This window comes from Lagenorhynchus albirostris, chromosome 5, assembly GCF_949774975.1.
Source record: "Lagenorhynchus albirostris chromosome 5, mLagAlb1.1, whole genome shotgun sequence".
In the NCBI taxonomy this organism is placed as follows: Eukaryota; Metazoa; Chordata; class Mammalia; order Artiodactyla; family Delphinidae; genus Lagenorhynchus; species Lagenorhynchus albirostris.
The window spans coordinates 137,064,140-137,082,101 of NC_083099.1; the positions used below are offsets into that span (position 1 = coordinate 137,064,140).

A 17,962-nucleotide genomic window follows, 5' to 3' on the forward strand; every position below is an offset into this window, starting at 1 on the left:
GAGTGCTCCGCCCGAAGGCGGGTCCGCCATAAACAAACGCGGCTCGGTTGCACGTGGACCGCTGAGCTTCTGCGCCTCGCGACAGATCGCGGGCTCCGGGCGCCGCATCACCAGGCACAGGGAACCGCCAGGGAGGGCAGGAGAGCGCACCCGGGCCGGGCCCCAGCCGCGTCCGCTCCCCTCCCGCTCCATGGCTCCGCAGCCGCAGCCGCCCGTGCCGTCCTCCAGCCTGGAGGGGTCTCACGGCAGCGGGTACGAACACCCGGCCAAGGACTAAACAGCACCGCCGCCTCCTCGCCGGCCACTCTCCACCCCTAAGGAAAGCCGAGGCAGGGGAGACAAGAGGGAGGAAGGAAGAGCGAGCCGAAGCGAGCGGGAAGCCAGGGCTCGGGTCGCCGCGGGACAGTCCGGCCCGGAGGAGGCTGCGCCCGGGGCGGTGGCGGGAGGAGCGCGGGGCGGCGTCCCCGGGTTGCGCCGAGCTCCCGGCCCACGGCTGCAGAAAGGCGTCTTGGTGCCCCTGGTCGGCCTCACGCACCTGCCCGCGGCCGGCGCCCCACTCACCTGGTCTGCGGGGCCCCCTTCCCCGTCGCCGCCGCTGCAGCCAGAGCGGAGCTCCGCGGGCCTGGAGCACGGCCGGGTCTAATATGCCCGGAGCCGAGGCGCGATGAAGGAGAAGTCGAAGAATGCGGCCAAGACCAGGAGGGAGAAGGAAAATGGCGAGTTTTATGAGCTGGCCAAGCTGCTCCCGCTGCCATCGGCCATCACCTCGCAGCTGGACAAGGCGTCCATCATCCGACTCACCACGAGCTACCTGAAGATGCGCGCTGTCTTTCCCGAAGGTGAGGCCGCAGGTGGGCGGCCGGGAGCGCTAGGGGGCCCAAGCGGGGAGCCAGAGCTGGCCCGGAGGGGCTGCCTGAGCCTTCCGGCTGGTGCCAAAACATCTTGGGGAGGTCGCTCCGGGAACTTCGTCTCCTCCTGGAGAGAGGGGCCAGGGCCCTGGTGCCAGAGACACCAGGCCATCTTCTGGCCCAGGGCTGGGGGGTAGGGGGGGCGAACCAGGGATCGTTCCATGAGCGTACTAGTCCAATCTGGTCTTTCTTCTTTCCTTCCTTCCTTTCTTCATTTCTTTAACTCCCCCTTTTATTTTTTTCCTTCTTACTTTCTTTCCGTGGAGGGGAAGCACAGTGCACCCGGGCCGGAGGTGAAGGGTGCTTGCTGGTCCCTGGGAGAGAGTGGAGTACACCAGGAGGCCCAGGCCCTGCAGGCCCCAGCTCCCAGCAGAACACTTGCAGGGATTTGGGCCTCGGGCCTCAGACTCAGGCCTCTCAGGTGGTCTCTTCTCTGCTCGCCGTTCTTGGGGCTGGGACTCTGGAGGTCCGGGTGGGAGAGACTCACCTCGAACAGGTGAGCCGAGATGGGACAGGAGAGAAAGGGAGGCGGTTAATTCGGAAATGGCAGGCGGGCCTGAGCATAGCCTTCTTTTCTAGATTGGATTATAAGCCCGGAGGGGCAGGAGCCATGGTGGGCAAGGGTCGCCAGGACCCACGGGCCCAGCAGGCTCTCAGCGGTCAGAAGTGGTGGCGCACTGGGTGGGCATTCCCTGCCAGCACACGGCCCGTGGGTGACAGTAGCTGCCAGGCGGGCACCTCTGAGCAGCAGGGCTGGAGGAGGCCCGATCACCACAGCATCCCTTTTGGTGTCCCGGTGGTTCTGAACCGACCACCTTCCAATGTCTCTGTCCCCAGCCATGTTGGCCGCGGCCTGGCGGAAGGGATTAGGGCGCTTGTCTGAGACCCTCTGCTCCAGCACCTGATGGGTACCCCCCAACCTGAAGGCCGAGGAGCCACTAGAGCTGTGGCAGCCTCTGGAGCATCAGAAGCCGGTGCATGCCTAGGGAGACCACTTTAGCCACAGGGCACGGGGAGGGTCGCTGCAGAGCCGCGACAGGTGTCTCTCCAGCGCAGGGCGCCTCCATTAAGGCAGCTCCAGGCCCGGCAATCGACCTAAAGTCAGTAAACTCGCCCTGTTTGCGGTGGGCGCCCCTAAGCCTGTTATTTGTAATCGTCTCTGGGTCATATACTGCCCTGTACACCACCTCCCGGCTGGAGCTCCTGGGGCCCGGCCCCCAGCGTGACCTCCAGCTCGGCAGCGTGCTGGCTGGGGAGCTGAGCGCCAATGGCCAGGGAGCTGAGGGGGCCAGAAGCGGTGGCCTGTCCTCGCCGGAGCCTTCCAGCTGCGCTGTGCGGCCAGGCGGGCACTTTCCTCCCTGGAGCAGGAGCCTGTGACCCGGCTGCCACAGCCCAGAGCTCTTAGAAGGGAAAGTTCTTTTCCTTTCCCAGCCCGATCAACCGAGGGGCCCCCCTCCCTGCTCCTGCCCGTCCCGCTGGGAGCCGCGGCCCAGCGGACGCTATTTGTCGGCCCTCCAGCGACGTAGAGATGATTCCTCCCCTGCTGAAGTTTTCAGTGAAAATTAAAGGAGAATTGGGTTTCCTAAGAGCCGAGTCTCCTTCCAACCCTGGGAAGAGGGATGGTAATGGGTTTGCTCGGGTGAACCGTTTCTTAATCCACATACTGCAAAGCAGGTGTGGAGCCCAGACAGGACATAAGCCTTCTCTCCTGTCCCCCTCCCACCCCACTGGAAATACAAATTACAAAGACATGATCAGAAGATTAAATGATTTCAAGTGAGCCAGAAATTGAGGCCTGGAGAAAGGGGCTGATTGCTAGCCACTTGTTGTTTGGGGCTTTCCAGGAAAGCGGCTAAAAACTGGAAAGCGGTGTGTATCTGCTCCTGCAAACATTAAACTGGGTCTGTAGGTTCCAGTGCTGCGAAGCGAGGCTGAAGGCCTTGGGACCCCGAATTGCTTGGCCCTGAGCAGGTTGCAGGGGTGCGCTGGCTGTGGTCTGGCCCTTGAGCACCGGCCCCCTGTGCTTTGTTCCTAGTGGTCTAGTTGAGGGGCGGCCTGGGCGTGACCATCGAGACTGGAACTCCAGGAGGGGTCGGGGAGAGCTATGTGGCCCTAGAGTTTTGGAAATAGTCCCGAACCTAAGGGGGTCCCGATTCCTCCAAAATGGGGAGCAGGCGGTGATCTAGACCGCAGCGCTTCCTGCAGCGCTGAAGCTGGGAGCAGGGGCGCTCGCCTGCACGGTGGGCCAGCAGCCTCCGGACGCCTCCCTGCGCTCGGAGGCCTGGGGCCTGCAGACCTTCCCCCTCCAGTCAGTCTGCGACTGGAGAGAAGAGGAGCTGGGTGCCTGGGGCAGAGGAAAAGAAGCGTTTAGAAAGACCTCAATTACGCAAAATGACTCGTGCGCCCCTCCCGTGGCTCTGAAAGACGAAGGGTGGGAGCGCGGAAGCAGCATCCGAAACTGATTTAAGCTGTTCTCGGGAGACTGCGCCAGGGAGGCGGTGCGGGAGGCGGTGCGGGAGGCGGACGGGGCCTGGCGGAGCCGCGAGGGTCCGGACGCGGGCGTCAGGGAGGCTTTACCGGCCAGCCCGGTCCTGCGCCGCGGCGGGAACTCCTGGACCTGCTCCGGCTCTCGGCAACGAACGGAAAGACACCGAGCGGACCCGATGTGCCCAGCGCGGCCTCGCTGTGTGATAGCCAAGCCGGATCCCTGGGTGAAGAAGAATCTAGAAGCCAAGTTAGGACTTTGGGAGTTAGAAAACGAAGAGCACAGTCCAAGGGACCACAGAAATCGCCAGACTAACCCTCAGTATTTGAGGAAATTGAGACCTGAGAGGGGCGGGCCTTTCCCAAGGTCCCCGCGAGGGCAGGGCAGGCGGGAAGGCCGCTGTGTCGCCTGTGCTTCTGTGCGCAGGAGAGGCCGCTGGCCTCGGCTCCTTTCATCCCGAGACCCCCAGGCAGGAGGAGAGAAAGAGGAGCTCGGAGAAGCCCCAGGGCAGGGGCAGAGAGGCGACTGGAGCCAGGTGGACACTCCGCGGAGAGGCCAGTCCGCAAGCTTGGGGGTGCTAGCAAGCCAGACGGCCGGTTCAAGGCTCAGCTCTGTCAAGCTGCCCCGCTGGGCCTCGGTCTCCTTGTCTGTAAAATGGGCCCATTAGCAACTCCATCGCTGCGCAGGGTTCCCGGGATAGGGTATGAGGAAGCAGGCAGACGCAGGTGGAAATCTACCGTGTCTTACTCCAGTCAGTCCTTCCTGTGAAGCTCGCTGCCTTCCTTGGGCCAGATGCGACCTTAACGGTGGCGCGCCCCACTCGGTGGACCTCCGGGACTCACTGCCTGGAGTTGGAAGCTGAGCTGTTTTCCAGGTTCCCACCGTTTTCTCCCCTTTAACTGCGAACTGAGAAGTGGAAGGTAGAAGGGCAGGGAAGAGGGCAGGAGAGCAAGGCTGGCTCCGGCAGTGGACTCGGAATTGAAAGCTTAGTGAGTTAATGTGGTTGGGAAGGCCTGCTACCCACAGGGCTCAGGGAAACGCTGGGGCCCAGAGTCTCCCTGCCCTCTTTGCAGCGTGGCCTTCACTTCTGGAGAGGGGGCACTGTGGAAACACAGAAGCACCCGGGGTGGGAGAAGTCTGCTGCTCTCTGGCCATAGCTGCATGGTGACCACGCTGGGCAGGATGCAGGGCAAGCTCCCCATCTGGTGATCCACGCCGGGCCCCAGGAGGTGCGAGTCAGAGCTGCGGGAGCTCCCCGGCCAATCACCAGGATTAGGCCTCTTCCTAGGAGCTGGGGTTCCTTTGCCCAGCTGTGGGGCAGAGGGTGGCCTCCCCTCCGGGCACTTGTACCGAAAGGGCTCGAGGAGGGACTGGCTGCAGGTCTCAGCTCAGGAGTGGAGCTGGAAGCTGAGGCCGATCGTGGGAAGAGAACAGAGCCCCTCTTCCCGCTTCCCACCAAGATCCCAGACAGGTGTGGGCGAGAGAGAGGCAGGGACTGCAACACTCACCACAACTTTTTACTGCAAAGAAGTGAACATGTCACACGCACAGTAAATGGGGTTGGAGGCCTGAATTATTTCAGTGGCTGGATTTGTCTGGGTTTACATTCAGGCAGGGTCCTTCCCACTCAATGCGCGTGCGCGCGCACACACACACATACACACACCCCTGAGTGCCGAGGGGAGGTGCGGGGGTCAGGGCGGTCCTAGAAATTGTTGTCGGGAATGGAAACGCTTTGATTTAGAGGGTTTGGTGAGGAGAAACTCGCCCTAACCCGACATGGAGTCACAGATCCGAGGCCTTTCCCTGCTGCAGCCCGAAATAATGTAGTTTTTTTTTTTAAAGTAGACTTATTTTTTAGAATAAAGTGGGTTTTTACAACCCTCTCCCCGTCTCTACTTGGAAGCCTGCCAGGCTGTGCGCCGGGTCCGGGAGGGAAAGTTCACAGAGGCGGAGCGGGAAGCTCGGCAGTGGCGATGGGAACTCCAGAACTGCGGGGGCCCTGGAGGTGGGAGCGAGGATGTAGAGCGCGGGCGCCGCAGATTCAGCTCCCGGAGGCCAGCGCCCAAGACCGGCTCGGGGAGCTCCGGGGCGGGCGCGGACTGAAGCCTGGCCGGCGCGGCGCTAGCCACGCGCGCTCCTGAGCGCGGACTTGGCCGAGGCACCCTCCCATCCTGCAAGGTCTAAGCATCAGGCGACCAAGTCTCCGGGCGCTTGTGTCGTCCGTGGTCTGTGCATGTACAACACTGGCCCGTGGCCAGGCAGGCCGGGCTGGGATCCCCTCCCTTCCCCCACCCAGAGCCAAACCCTGTCGGGGCATCTCTACCTACCACCCCCTTCACACACCCTCTGGGCCGCTGTGCAGCTGTGGGTTTCTAAAAGGGTGCAAGGGCCGGGCTTTTCAGGGACCCAGTGACCGCGAACCGTTCCAAAGCCAGAAGAGGACTGAATTGCCACCATTTTAGATACCCGAGGTTGCCCTCGGGGAAGTGTGAGAACCGCTGTCCATCCTGGACGTTCTTAGCCGAGTCTAGACCCTTCTCTGGGGCAGGACCCATTGGTCACTGGCCACAGTAAGTCCTGCTCACGGGTCCAGAGGAAGGAGCGAACCTAACTGCCTCCTTCAGGTCTCAACTCGTGTGTCACCCTCACCTGAGAGGGTGGCCCTATCGCACAGTGAGGGAGCTCCTGCACACTGTCCCCTTTGCTGGGAAATCAGGTCATTTGTGTGACTTGATGATTATGGTCTGTGGCCTGCACCTGGCTGAGGGCCTGGTACAGCAGGCACCCAAGAGCTGTTTGTTGATTGACTGACGGAGCACCCAGAGAGGAGGGACCATATTTAGATAGCTTCTGTGGTGGGCAGGGCCTGACGGGGTTTAAGCCAAACAGCCCGCTCGCTGAGTGTGGGTACGAGTGCAAGCACCCACGAACCCTTGGAGGCAGAGGGGAAAAGGGGACACTTGGCTCCCTTTCCCTCTGACCTAGTGGCTGACCCCCCTCCGAAGTGACCTGGCCAGCTGGATTCCCAGTAGCAGGGAGTGCCCATCTGATTCCCCTATTGACACATGTAGGGCAAGCAGGACCCCAAACCCCGGCCAGAAACTACAGGCCAGGGTTGGAACCTCCCCTGTCTTGTTCCCCTGCAGTCACTGGGATGGGGTGGGGTGGGGATTTCCCAGAATCAGGCCAAACAGACCACCAATGGCTGATAACCTTGGAGGAGCTTAGCGCAGTCTCTTCTTACACTCCTGCCCTCATTTTTCTAACAAATAAAGCCCTTTGTGAGGTCCAGATAAGGGCCTAGTGCCTCACGTTTTCAGGAGTATGTATGGCTTTATAGTAACAAGATGATTTTTTTGTTACAAACCTTCCCTTATTTAGTCTCTGCATTCAGCCCAAAGTAGATTTTTATGGGCCCAGGGGAAAAGTCTCGCCCATAGAGGTTTCTAATGGAAGAGCTGGCAGCACTATCACCCTGTGAGGTGGCGTGGGGCTAGGGATGCTTAAGGAGAGCCTCCCCACCATCTGCTCCCCCTTGTGTCAGGTCCAAATCCCCGCTGGCAAAGCGGAGGCATCAAGAAATAAAACGAAAAATTATAATGATGTAAGAGAACAGGCTTTGAATCATACGGAAAAATTGTCCTGTGCGGCCAATGCACTTTTTGCATGTGAGGCCAGAGCTTTCGACAAGGCTTTTGGGAGACCCAGGCAGGGGAGTTTGGTTTGGGGGTCATTCCCGAAGAAGGTGCAGATTGCCCCAGGCCCTGTCAGGAGCCAAGGCTGGAGGCGGCGCTCACTGTCAACAGGGAGCCTGGCAAAGATGGCTTGGCCCAAAGCAGGGGACGGGCCCAGGAGCAGGGTAAGGGGCAGTTACAGGGGCGCCTTTGTCCCTTTTCGGACACCAGAATTCCTGGGCCCTTATTATGTTTTTTTTCATTCAGGGCCCGGAGGCTTCTACATTTTGGTTCTTTCCATTTCTGGTTAAATGGAGTCAACGCCACCACCAGTAGGCCGGCCTCTTTGGCTGGGGAGGAAGGACCTACCGTGAGAGCCAGTGGCCCTATAATATGGTCACTGTGGTCATCCTTGGGAGTGAGAGTGAGGTGGGCAGTGATTTCCTGGGGTTAAAGAGACACCTCCGTTCACGTGCTGGAATCTGGGGGGTGCGGGGCTGCGATCATATTTGGGAGATCAGAATATGTGGAAATTAGCCACTTCCTTGTGGGGAGACCAGGATAAACCTCTAATTCTAGAGCCCAGGAGAAGAATGAAAGGCCATCCCTTTCTTAGTTGCATAATAGAAATTGCCGAAAGAAGGGTCTCCAATGTCTCTGCGGGGGCCCTGGGCCTGGAGGTGCATTTTCCGCCTGCTAGGATCGAGGGTTCCAGAAGCCGCGATGCCCCGGGCGCCCCAAGGACAGTGGGGAGACCCAGTGTGCCTGCGCGACCCTCTCCGGAAACCCACTCGCTGCCGCCTGCTTGGAGGGGCTTTTCGCTCTTGGGAATGGGCCTCGGATTCGCTCTGGTCCCTGGCCGCACACTCCCGGAGCAGCGGGCAGGGGGCCGGTCAGACCTGCAATTCTGGTGGGAGGGGAGACGGACGCGCCCGCGCGACCCACAGCTCACCCGCAGGGTCGCAGCCCTGGTGGGAGGCGCGCGAGGGGCCTAGAGCCTGGGGGGCGTTCTTCGCAGGGGATGGGGGGGGCGTTGCTAGCACAGCGGTCCCCGGTCTTTGCGGCCTCGCGCCCGGCCCGCGGCGCTCGCTGGAGGGTTTCGGGCCAGGCCGCCAGCAGGACGCCTGGGAGCGGCTGGGGTTCTCCCAGCAGGCGTTTAGCGCCGCAAACTCACCCGGGCGTGCAGGCAAAGCCTGGGTTCTCCGGGGACACGGCAGCTGAGCCGAGGGCGCAGGAGAGAGATGTTCTGTCGAGCTGGGCTGCCTTGGCCCTGGTGCGCCTTCTGTAACACCTGTGGCCTTCGGGGAGGTGGTGGGGGAGCAACGGAGGCCTTGGAGGGACAGTTAAGCGGAGGGGCTGCGAGACCCCAATTATGTGCCAACAAACACCTCCCAGTTACCGTCTAGTATACACACGGCTCTCCCCGCCTTCGGCCCGTACCCCACCCGCCGCTGGCGACTTAGGAGTTCGCCTTCTGGAAGCCCCCAGGTAACCCCTTCCCAGGCTGTAGCTCTTGGATTGGAAGAGTGTGGGCGCTCCTGGGGCCCCTGTTGAGGGCTGGAGAGTCCGGGGCGGGGGAGGGGAGAGATTACAGGGGGTTGAAAAAGTTTTGGTTTTTTGGTTTGTTTTGTCGTTTTAATGCCGGAAAAGCTGCCTCCAGGACGGCGAGGGCTTTACGTTCGGGCCTCTCTGTCTTTGGGAAAGTGCATGGCTGCCGGCGGCGCAGGGAAGGGAGAGAGGAAGGACCCTTGGGGGAATATTTACTGGTCAGATCGATATCCCCGTTTGGCTACGAGGATGGCCGATTTCACAGCAGATTAGATTACTTTGTGGCATTTCAAATAAAACGGCAATTTCAGAGCCGTGAGCACGTGGGCGACCCACGGGAGCTGTGGGCCTGGCCGGCTTGGACCCAAGGCCTCGGCGGGAATTTCTCCTCTGGCCTTTTCCTTTTTAATCAAAGGCAAAGGGGCGACGGCTGGCGGGGCGCCGGGTGCCCAGGCACCTGGCTGGGCGCTGCTGTTTACCGGTTTGCCTTATTCCCCGTCCAGGTTTAGGAGACGCGTGGGGACAGCCGAGCCGCGCGGGGCCCCTGGACAGCGTCGCCAAGGAGCTGGGATCGCACCTGCTGCAGGTAGTAGGACCGCCGCGGGGTGAAAAGCGCCGCCGCCACCAACGGCCCTGGCCCGCCCGGGTAGGGGCTCCCTTCCGACCCCACCGTCCCAGTCTCCAGGGGTCCCTCCTCAAGGAGCCCCGGGCAGATCCACAGGCCGCCCCCAGGCTGCAGAGGTCTCCCGAGGCAGCGATCGGACTTCGGGCCAATTCCCCCCAACTCCCCTCGGAGGGCCGGGACTGCGGGTGGATTCCGCTCAACCAGCCCCCCATCAACCGCACACCTGGCACCCTCTCCCCCGCCCCAGCCCCAGGACTCTGTAGCCCACGAGACCTAGGCCGAAGCGCGCCCCTGGGTGTGGTTCAGTCCTCTCCAACCTTACTTCCTTCGGCAAACTTTTATGAAGCTCTTGCTCTGTGCCAGACGCTGTGCCAGGCGCCGGAGCCAGAGAAGGAGTGATCCGGCTGCTCTGAGCCAGAGGGAGGCAGAGCCTAAAGCGTCTGACAATTGTGTGTGTCTGGAGAGGTTGCAATAGAGAGACAGCATCAGCAATTATTAGCCGTTGACATTTACTGAGAGTTTGCTACCGGCCAGCTGTTCTAAATCTTACTGTATCATCTCTCTTCACCAGCCACCTAGAGTGTGTTCTATTTTTAACTGCATTTTTTTCAGAGCAAGAAATTGAGGCACAGAAAGGTTAAGCAACATGCCTGAGGTTCCACAGCCAGTGGTGGAGCCTTGTTCAACTCAAGTGGTCCAGCTCACAACATGGTGCGACCTCCGGGGTCACCTGGCTCACGGAGGAAGTCCTTGCTTGGTTGTGTCAGCCGCTTAGCGCCCCAGCCCGGAGCCATTCAGTCCGCGGTTACTAAACCGCCCCTGACCTCGGATTTCCTTCGCGGTGTCTGGGGCTCGGGTGGGGTAACCGTGCGCACGACCGGCCACTTCCAAGTCCGCGGCTGGCGCTAGGTGGGCACAGAAACGCCTCGTGTCTCGGAATCTTTCAAATGCCCTTTACAGAGCCTCATCAACGACCCGATTCATTCCCCCTCCCGTCATTTGTCTCTGCCACCGAAAAATGCCTACCGAGAGCTATTTTGCATTTCCTCCTTCTATTTTGTGTTTTCTTTATAAGGGGGGGAAAAAAAAGTTGGCTACGGAACTCTGTATCTTGGGTCAGCGAGTCGGCTCCGCGCTTCGCAAAAGCAGATCTTCTCAAAACTCTTTTGCCCCAAATGCCCTAGCGTGATTTATTTTTTTAAATGCATGAGCTGGGGAAGAGAAGATCCCGGGATGTATTTGAAACCCGAGGCTTTTACAACATAAAGCTAGTGGTGTGGGAGCCGGCCGGGAAATGGTGCTCTTGGAGCCCTTCCCGCGCGCCCTTTGCTCTGCCCGCAAGCTCGGGTCCAGCTCCGTGCGCGGTATTTTAAGTGTTTGATGTTCCTACATATTATAAGTGACACTAATATCAGAGACAACTAAGTGCCAGGGAGTTCCAGTGAAAACCTGGCGGCAAAGTCAACGCCCCCAAGTTTCTCCACTGTACATTTATTTAATTCCGGAGTGTGTCTGTGGAGGGGCGGCTTTGCAGTTAATATACTCGCAAGCGCATTAGGTCGTTTGCAGCTATGAAAGCATAACCAACATTTTCCATTAAGAGTATTATTTTTTAAGCTAACGCTGGCAACCTTCAGAATTTAATTTTGATAACTTTTTCTCTCTTACTCATATGGCTGGCTGTCTGATACTATTTCATTAAATGTATCTCTTTAATTATTTCGGAGTTAAGCAAGAATGCAAAATGTGCCAAAACGTGGATAACTTCAGAAATTGCTGAATAGTTTATATCTTTGAGAAGGAGTTTAGTTGGGGAAATATTTTGTAACTGAGTTGGAAACATGAAAGTCGGGCTTATAATCAAGATGTTGATTTCAACCTCAGCACAGGGAAAGCTAATGATAGCTTAGTTGGCAAAGAAGATTTTGCAGCAAAACTGTATTTGAGACGCAGAATGTAAGGATATCTTTCAGGTTTCACTTGTACATTCTTTTTAGGCCCCCCCTCCAAAGAGGGGGCGGATTTAGAAAAACCAAAGGTAATCTGGTTTCAATTACATGCTGTAAAAATAGAATTTGTGGCCAGAAATTAATTTGGAATATTTTTTTATGGGGGCAATGTTGTGGGTTGTATGGGCCTTTCACCAACTTTATTGCTTTTCTTTGGTTCTGGATCTAAAATACGAATGAGTAAATAAAATGCAGTTTCCTTTTTTCAAAAATAATTTAGTCTTTTTATCCTTGCCACACATAAATATGATCATTACCCTTTCTTTGACTTAATTACCTCTTATAATTATACTTTTTTTTTTGAGGGCTAGCCAAGTTAGGCAAAATCAGAATATCATTTAGGTAGCTTTAATTTTTCAGAAATTGATACTTTTTCTCCTGGTATTTTGCAAAGGTTGTTTGATCTCTTGCAGATGCTAAATAATTAATTTTGTAGACATAGTCTGTTAAAAATAACGAGGTATTTTATTTTCTGGGGAGTGGTAGTGTTCGGAATTTGTTATTCAAATGGTACTTAGGGATAACTAGAAAATTGTGGCGAATAAAGCCTATGTTCTAGTGGTATGACATGAAATGGTCTATACAGTGGTAGATTTTCCGCTAAGTACCATAGAACTCCGGATTTGTGCTAAGTGCTAAAATAACCCCAACAATAAAGCTACTACGTTTAAACTGAGCATGATAGGACTTCTCGAATGTTTTGCATGATTTTTGTGATGTAGATGTAAGACTGTTTTTAAAGTCCTTTAAAAGCATTTGAGAGCCTGGCTGGGGAACTAAACCTATAGTCCTTCTCTTGGCCCCGGGGCGCTGTTTCTGCATTTAACAATATACGTTGATTGAATACTTTATACATTTCTCCATCCCAGTGCCAGTACGATGATCAGATTTAACTCTAATGTGTATTATCTCTTACCCTGATGCTTTTTCTTTTACAGACTTTGGATGGATTTGTTTTTGTGGTAGCATCTGACGGCAAAATCATGTATATTTCGGAAACAGCTTCTGTACATTTAGGCCTGTCCCAGGTGGGTATTGACTAATTTTATGTACAACCAAAGTAATAAGTTAAGCGTTGGCGGATCTTGACAGCCTTACCCAACTTGAAAATGAGTCCGTCCTAGTGTCTACTTTTGTGCCTGAACGTAATCCAAAATCGTCTTTTTCGGCCGGCCCGCGGGGCTTTTCTTCTCCGTGTTATGTTTCACTTTTCTACTTTCTTTTTCCTTTGGGGCTAATGCCTCGTAATGTCTTTGCAACAGTCAGCCTTGTCCAATAGCCTGGACTCCGCTTATACAGTAAAGTTCTCTGCCGCTAACAAGAGCTTCACAAAGGGAGATTTTTCAGTCCACGCTTGACGGTCTGCACGTGGTATTGTGAGTTGCTATGAAAGAGAGGCAAGCTGATGTAGAACATGGATTTCATGCGGAATGTGCTTTGGGGAGAGAGAGAAAAGGGTGGGGGCAGATTTATGAGTGTTCACATGGAATTCAGGGTAATTTTTCCTGAGTTTTTCCAGTTCAGTGGTCGTTTCAGTAAAGCATTTTATATGCTTGAGATAGAAACTCATAAAACTCAGTTTACTACTGTTTTGCACAGCAAGGTCCTGGTTTCTTTAGAACATTTAAATATTACCTATTTTTCTGAAACTGTCTTCTAAAAGGGGTTCATTCCCTAGAGGAGAGAGGTGCACTGTTTTCTCTATCCTGTCAAGCCAAGGGTTTGGTAGAGGAGTTGGCTCCTTGTCTGGGCTGTGGCCAGTCCGGATGGTGGGAGAGTCTACTGATGGTTGCCATTCACGTTTCGGATTTCACAAGCATGGATCATGATTCTAAGAGTCACATTGTTTTATACATATAGGGGCTAAATGTTTCTTTACATTGTGAATTATCAGAGTGCTTTTTTTCATTACAACTGAAGACACACTAGAATTAATTAGATCCAGGAAATGGGCTCCCAGGAGGCACATGAATAATCTGTGCTGCACCAGCCTCCCCCTGTAGTTAAGCCAAAATAAAACATGCCAATTAAAGTGGCTTGGGCTTTCTCATTGAGAAACAAAATTACCAGTTTGGAAACCTGCATCTGGTGTATTCCTCTGCTTTTTCTGCCAAGATGTTTTTAAACTTTCCATTTGTTTACAACCTTCTTTTCCAATGGATGTATATCCTTATCCATGTCCAAGTGGGTTTCTGCGCCTGTGTGTTTTCTTCTGCAAAGTCTTCTAAAACGAATCACATATTAAAATTGTTTGGCGTTTTCTGTTCTCTTCCTCTTCTCTTCTTTTATGATACCGGGTCTCCCAGATGAGATTTATTAAGGCTTGTCTCTTTCACCTATGTGACTCATGGGATTAGTGTACTTGTAGAATGGGACATACTATTGGAAATATGAAATTTTCTCTTTTTATATTTTCCAAAATTATTATTCTCTGAATTTCCACCTCATTATTCTCTGAATATTTAGAATTATTTAAGGGCCTTTAGTTAGACCCAGCCTGGTTTCTACTCCTGACTTGATTTGTGGCTGAGTGCCCTTGATCAGATTCGTTAACTTTTTAAATTGTAACTTATAAAACCTTTGATAAGTCTTATAATAATGTCACAAACAAGACAAAACATTTCACATACTTTAATAATGGCTGGTCAAAAAAGAAAATGACTGGTCAAACATACTTTAAAATTGATAGAGTCACCTTTACTGAATATTAAATTTAGATCTGAGCTCCCTAGCAGTCAAAGCAAAAAGGGAAATGCATTTTGTTGTGTGGTTTTCGTTGTCTGATACGGGCAGGCAATTGACCTCTCTGCACCATAACTTAAATAAGAAAATAATGCCCGCTCTACTACTCTTTTAGGATCATAGTGAGAAACATACCAAGGGCCCATGTGATTTATAAACTATAGGGAGCTCCACAAAACCAGGCATTGTAAGTTTCATTAGACCTGTACTTCAAATAGCACAAAAGTCGCTTCAAATAGCATCCTTTGGTGGGCACATATTAGGGATAATTAGTCATGGGGAATGTTCTGGCACGTCATAAGGCACTGTGCACATATCAGGACCTTCCAGTTCATTCTGTCAGGCTGCTCGGTCTGGCATTCTACATCTCTCTTTCGCTCTCTGTCATTTTTCTCTTTTCACATGGGAAATAAAGATGATTGTTTTTGAACACAATAATTAAGAATGACCAAAACATTGGATAGGTAACAAATATATCTCCTGTTCATGATAAACACCACGAAAGGAAATTTTTTTTCTTTGGATTTTTGAATTTTATTTAATTTTTTTTTATACAGCAGGTTCTTATTAGTTACCTATTTTATACATATTAGTGTATACATGTCAATCCCAATCTCCCAATTCATCCCACCACCCCCCCACAGCTTTCCCCCCTTGGTGTCCATACATTTGTTCTCTACATCTGTGTCTCACTTTCTGCCCTGCCAACCGGTTCATCTGTACCATTTTTCTAGGTTCCACATATATGCATTAATATACGATACTTGTTTTTCTCTTTCTGACTTATTTCACTCTGTGTGACAGTCTCTAGATCCATCCACGTCTCTACAAATGACCAAGAAAGGAAATTTAAGCAGAATTGGAATTTAAATTATATTTCCTTTTGGTCCTAATGCAGACGTAAAACTTTGTATATCATAATTTTGTATTTTCCAAAAAAATTGTAAAGATGCCTTTTGTCTGTATGTTGCCAGGAGAAGTGTCAATTTAAAATAAGTCAAACTGCCTGTCCGTGTAGGACGGCTAATTTTTTTCCGATCTCCTGGCGGGACTATCTCACTATCAGTCTTCAGCTACAAAAACGCTTTCATGCTGATGTCTGGGGAGTGTTTCATGGTGAACCGTTTAAATAAGCAACAACAAACTTTCCCCTCAAATCTGCCTCCTCTTCCCAGTTAACTCTGCAGAAGGAAACCTAGGCAGAATCACAATGTGTATTTTTTTCTGTCTTCTTAAATAGTAAAATAAGGTATTGAAAAGAATGTCCAATACCCAACTTCTGTTTAAAAAATTTTTTTTGCACCTTTTAGATTATTTTTACTAGTAGTAGTATAAGTCAGACAAACATATCAAACATGAAAACTTTAATTAAAATAGGCTTCAAGATTTTTTTTAATCACCGGAGATAAAAGTGTTAATAAAATTTTACCCACTAGTCAGAGTAACCTTTTAAACAGGTTTTCTGATGATTAAGGGCAGTAATAGCTTATATTTACGTAAGGCCCTTCTGTGTTCCAAGAACTTGCAATTATTCTCTATAACAATATCTCTAGGTAACGACATTTTTCACATTAATTCGGGGTTAAACTCTGTGTTAGCAGCTCCTAGGGAACATAAGCTCCTAGATTTGCCATAATTGTGTGATAATTCATAGCAAAGTGGTGGTTTTTTTTTTTTAATCTGCACTGTCTAAATAACTTTCTGAACTATTTGAGAATATAAAAACGATTCTTTATGTGTTATAAGCCCATCCCAATTCAGGGCCTTTTATTGAACTTTTTTAAAAGCATGTATTGGAATAAGAAGTCTACTTCATATGGCAGAGTTTATTAATTCATTTTTGCTTTTAAATTAGTAAATGCAGCAATCCTGGCTGTCAGACTTTGGTACCAAAAAATGACAGGGAGAACCACAAAATGCTAATTGTCTCCTCAGCCCATAGTGCAAGTTGGGAAAAGAGTCAGCCATCTGCTTGAAAATTCTATTTGGTGTGTGCGCACATTCATAATACAAAATAATCCATATAGACACACATCTACTTGGAAGACGTAGAGTTGGGGAAGCACTTTTTATCCACCAAGTTTATTAAATGATTTAGTTTCATGGTTTTTTGGTTAACGTCATTAACTTATATTTGAAGAAGGAAAAAAGTCCTGCATACCTGTTGTGTGTTTCTTCAAACATTTTAAAGTATCCTTGTGGTTTAAATTTCCTTACGGAAGTCGCATATGGTATATAACATCTAGGTAACTAGTATACATTCTCACATAATATAGATATGTATGAAATAGCTGTTCGCGAGATACATAAAGGAAAATGTAATATTTGAGAGTGTGGCCGGAAGCACAACTGTAAAAATAACCACGGTATTGTTTGGGGCCATAAGACCTAATCCTTTCACTTTTGAAATAAAGAGAAAGAACCGGCGTTTAATGTTTGTTGACATAACTTGAACCCTGAAACCCAAACCATCTTTTTTTAAAATGGTTAATTTACCATAGTCAGCAAAACACCCAAAGCAGAGGAATGTGTGTTTCCAGAGTACTGGGTGAGTTTCCCCTTCTGACCCAGAATATATCCATTTAGTGCTGTATTTATCATATGTAGTTTTCTTGGCAGGAAGAAAAGCTATTCAGCAAAACATAAAAAAGCTCTTAGTAGGAAAGCAATTCATTTTGTAGTTAGCTGGGTTTTACAGATACTAAAATATCACATTGAAGGTCTCTTTTAATAAGGTTGTTGTATGAGAGCTGGGGAGTTTTATAGCAACAACCATAATTTTTTTTTTTTTTTTTTGGTGAGGTAGTCACATTTCTTTCAACATTCAAAAGCACGAATAGATATGTCAATACAGGAAACACCATGTCAACCGTAATTTTAAGTCAAGGTCAGTGCTGTTTTATCATTCCAAAATTTGTCTTTAAAAACATTTCCGTTACTTGAAGACTACTTTACTTGCTAGACAGCCTTAGAGGTTTATCACTAACCCGAGTATTCAGAAAATCAAGCCTTTTAATTCATGGACCTTCACTCTTCTCACTCTCCAAAGGCATGTGATGAGAATGGGATCTTTGGAAACAGATAAAGCTACTTCGGGATTAAAAGGCAAATCGGATCCCTGTGAGCCCAGATGCAAGTCTTTTCGCGAATGTACGAAGGTGTTTCTCTAAAAAGACATCAATTACTTTTTTCTCAAAGAGAACTTGGAGCAAACCAGAATTGTCATTTTTCTCTAAAAACCTGGGTAAGGGAGAAATGATAGGCCAACACGCACAAAAATTCTATTTTTTATTTTTTCGTTTTTAAAGTAAACCATTGAAATTGTGAATCAACTTAAACAATAGCTCCCTTATTTATTAGCCTCTATCCCTCCCCACCGGACAGCATCTCTAGGGCTGCCCTCAGGAAAAAGTAGATTGTCCGGTCCCCAATGGCTGACATAAGTGTTGCTGATTTATTTAAACTTCTTAAGGATTAACAGGACTGACTTGAAAGAAGGCTATTTCGTTTTTATTCTTTTATTTTTAATGAAATCCTGTAGTAACTTTTTCCATAGACATTTATCCATTTGGGTCCTTAGCGAAGTGGCAGGCTGGGGAGGTAGAGAGGGAACGTTTCTGCAAGAGGATTCTCTCTGTTGCTCTGTATAATATTGGGAAAAACATTCCATGAATAATGCAGAAAATAAAACGGTGAAACCTGTTTTAGGGACAAGATTACTTCGCAGGCCAGAAACATAACTTGTTCTGAATTGAAAGGCAACTCACACATCTTAACACATTGGGAGAAGTGGCTGGGCAGAGTGGGACTGACTTCACCTCTCTGCGGCCCCCTGGTCCCGAGTAAAGAGATTACGGCCTTGACGCTGATTTGGAACGGTGGCTCCTGGGAGAAGCTCTCCATTAAACGGCCTGGCTGGGGCTGCCCTGCTGTGTGAGACGGCACCATCGGGGCTGCCCCTTTACCGA

At 51.1% G+C, this 17,962-nt stretch overlaps 1 protein-coding gene across 2 annotated transcripts in view; it reads left to right on the top strand.

The window, feature by feature from the left end:
* Nucleotides 1-78: 78 nt before the first annotated feature.
* Nucleotides 79-17,962, top strand: part of SIM2 (SIM bHLH transcription factor 2) — a 47,027-nt gene continuing 29,143 nt past the window's right edge. For both annotated transcript variants that reach the window (XM_060149454.1, XM_060149455.1), the window contains exons 1-3: nucleotides 79-839; nucleotides 9,122-9,204; nucleotides 12,191-12,280. In XM_060149454.1, coding sequence (XP_060005437.1) covers nucleotides 665-839; nucleotides 9,122-9,204; nucleotides 12,191-12,280 — 348 coding nt within the window. In that variant the 5' untranslated portion in view covers nucleotides 79-664. The remainder of the gene's footprint in view (nucleotides 840-9,121; nucleotides 9,205-12,190; nucleotides 12,281-17,962) is intronic.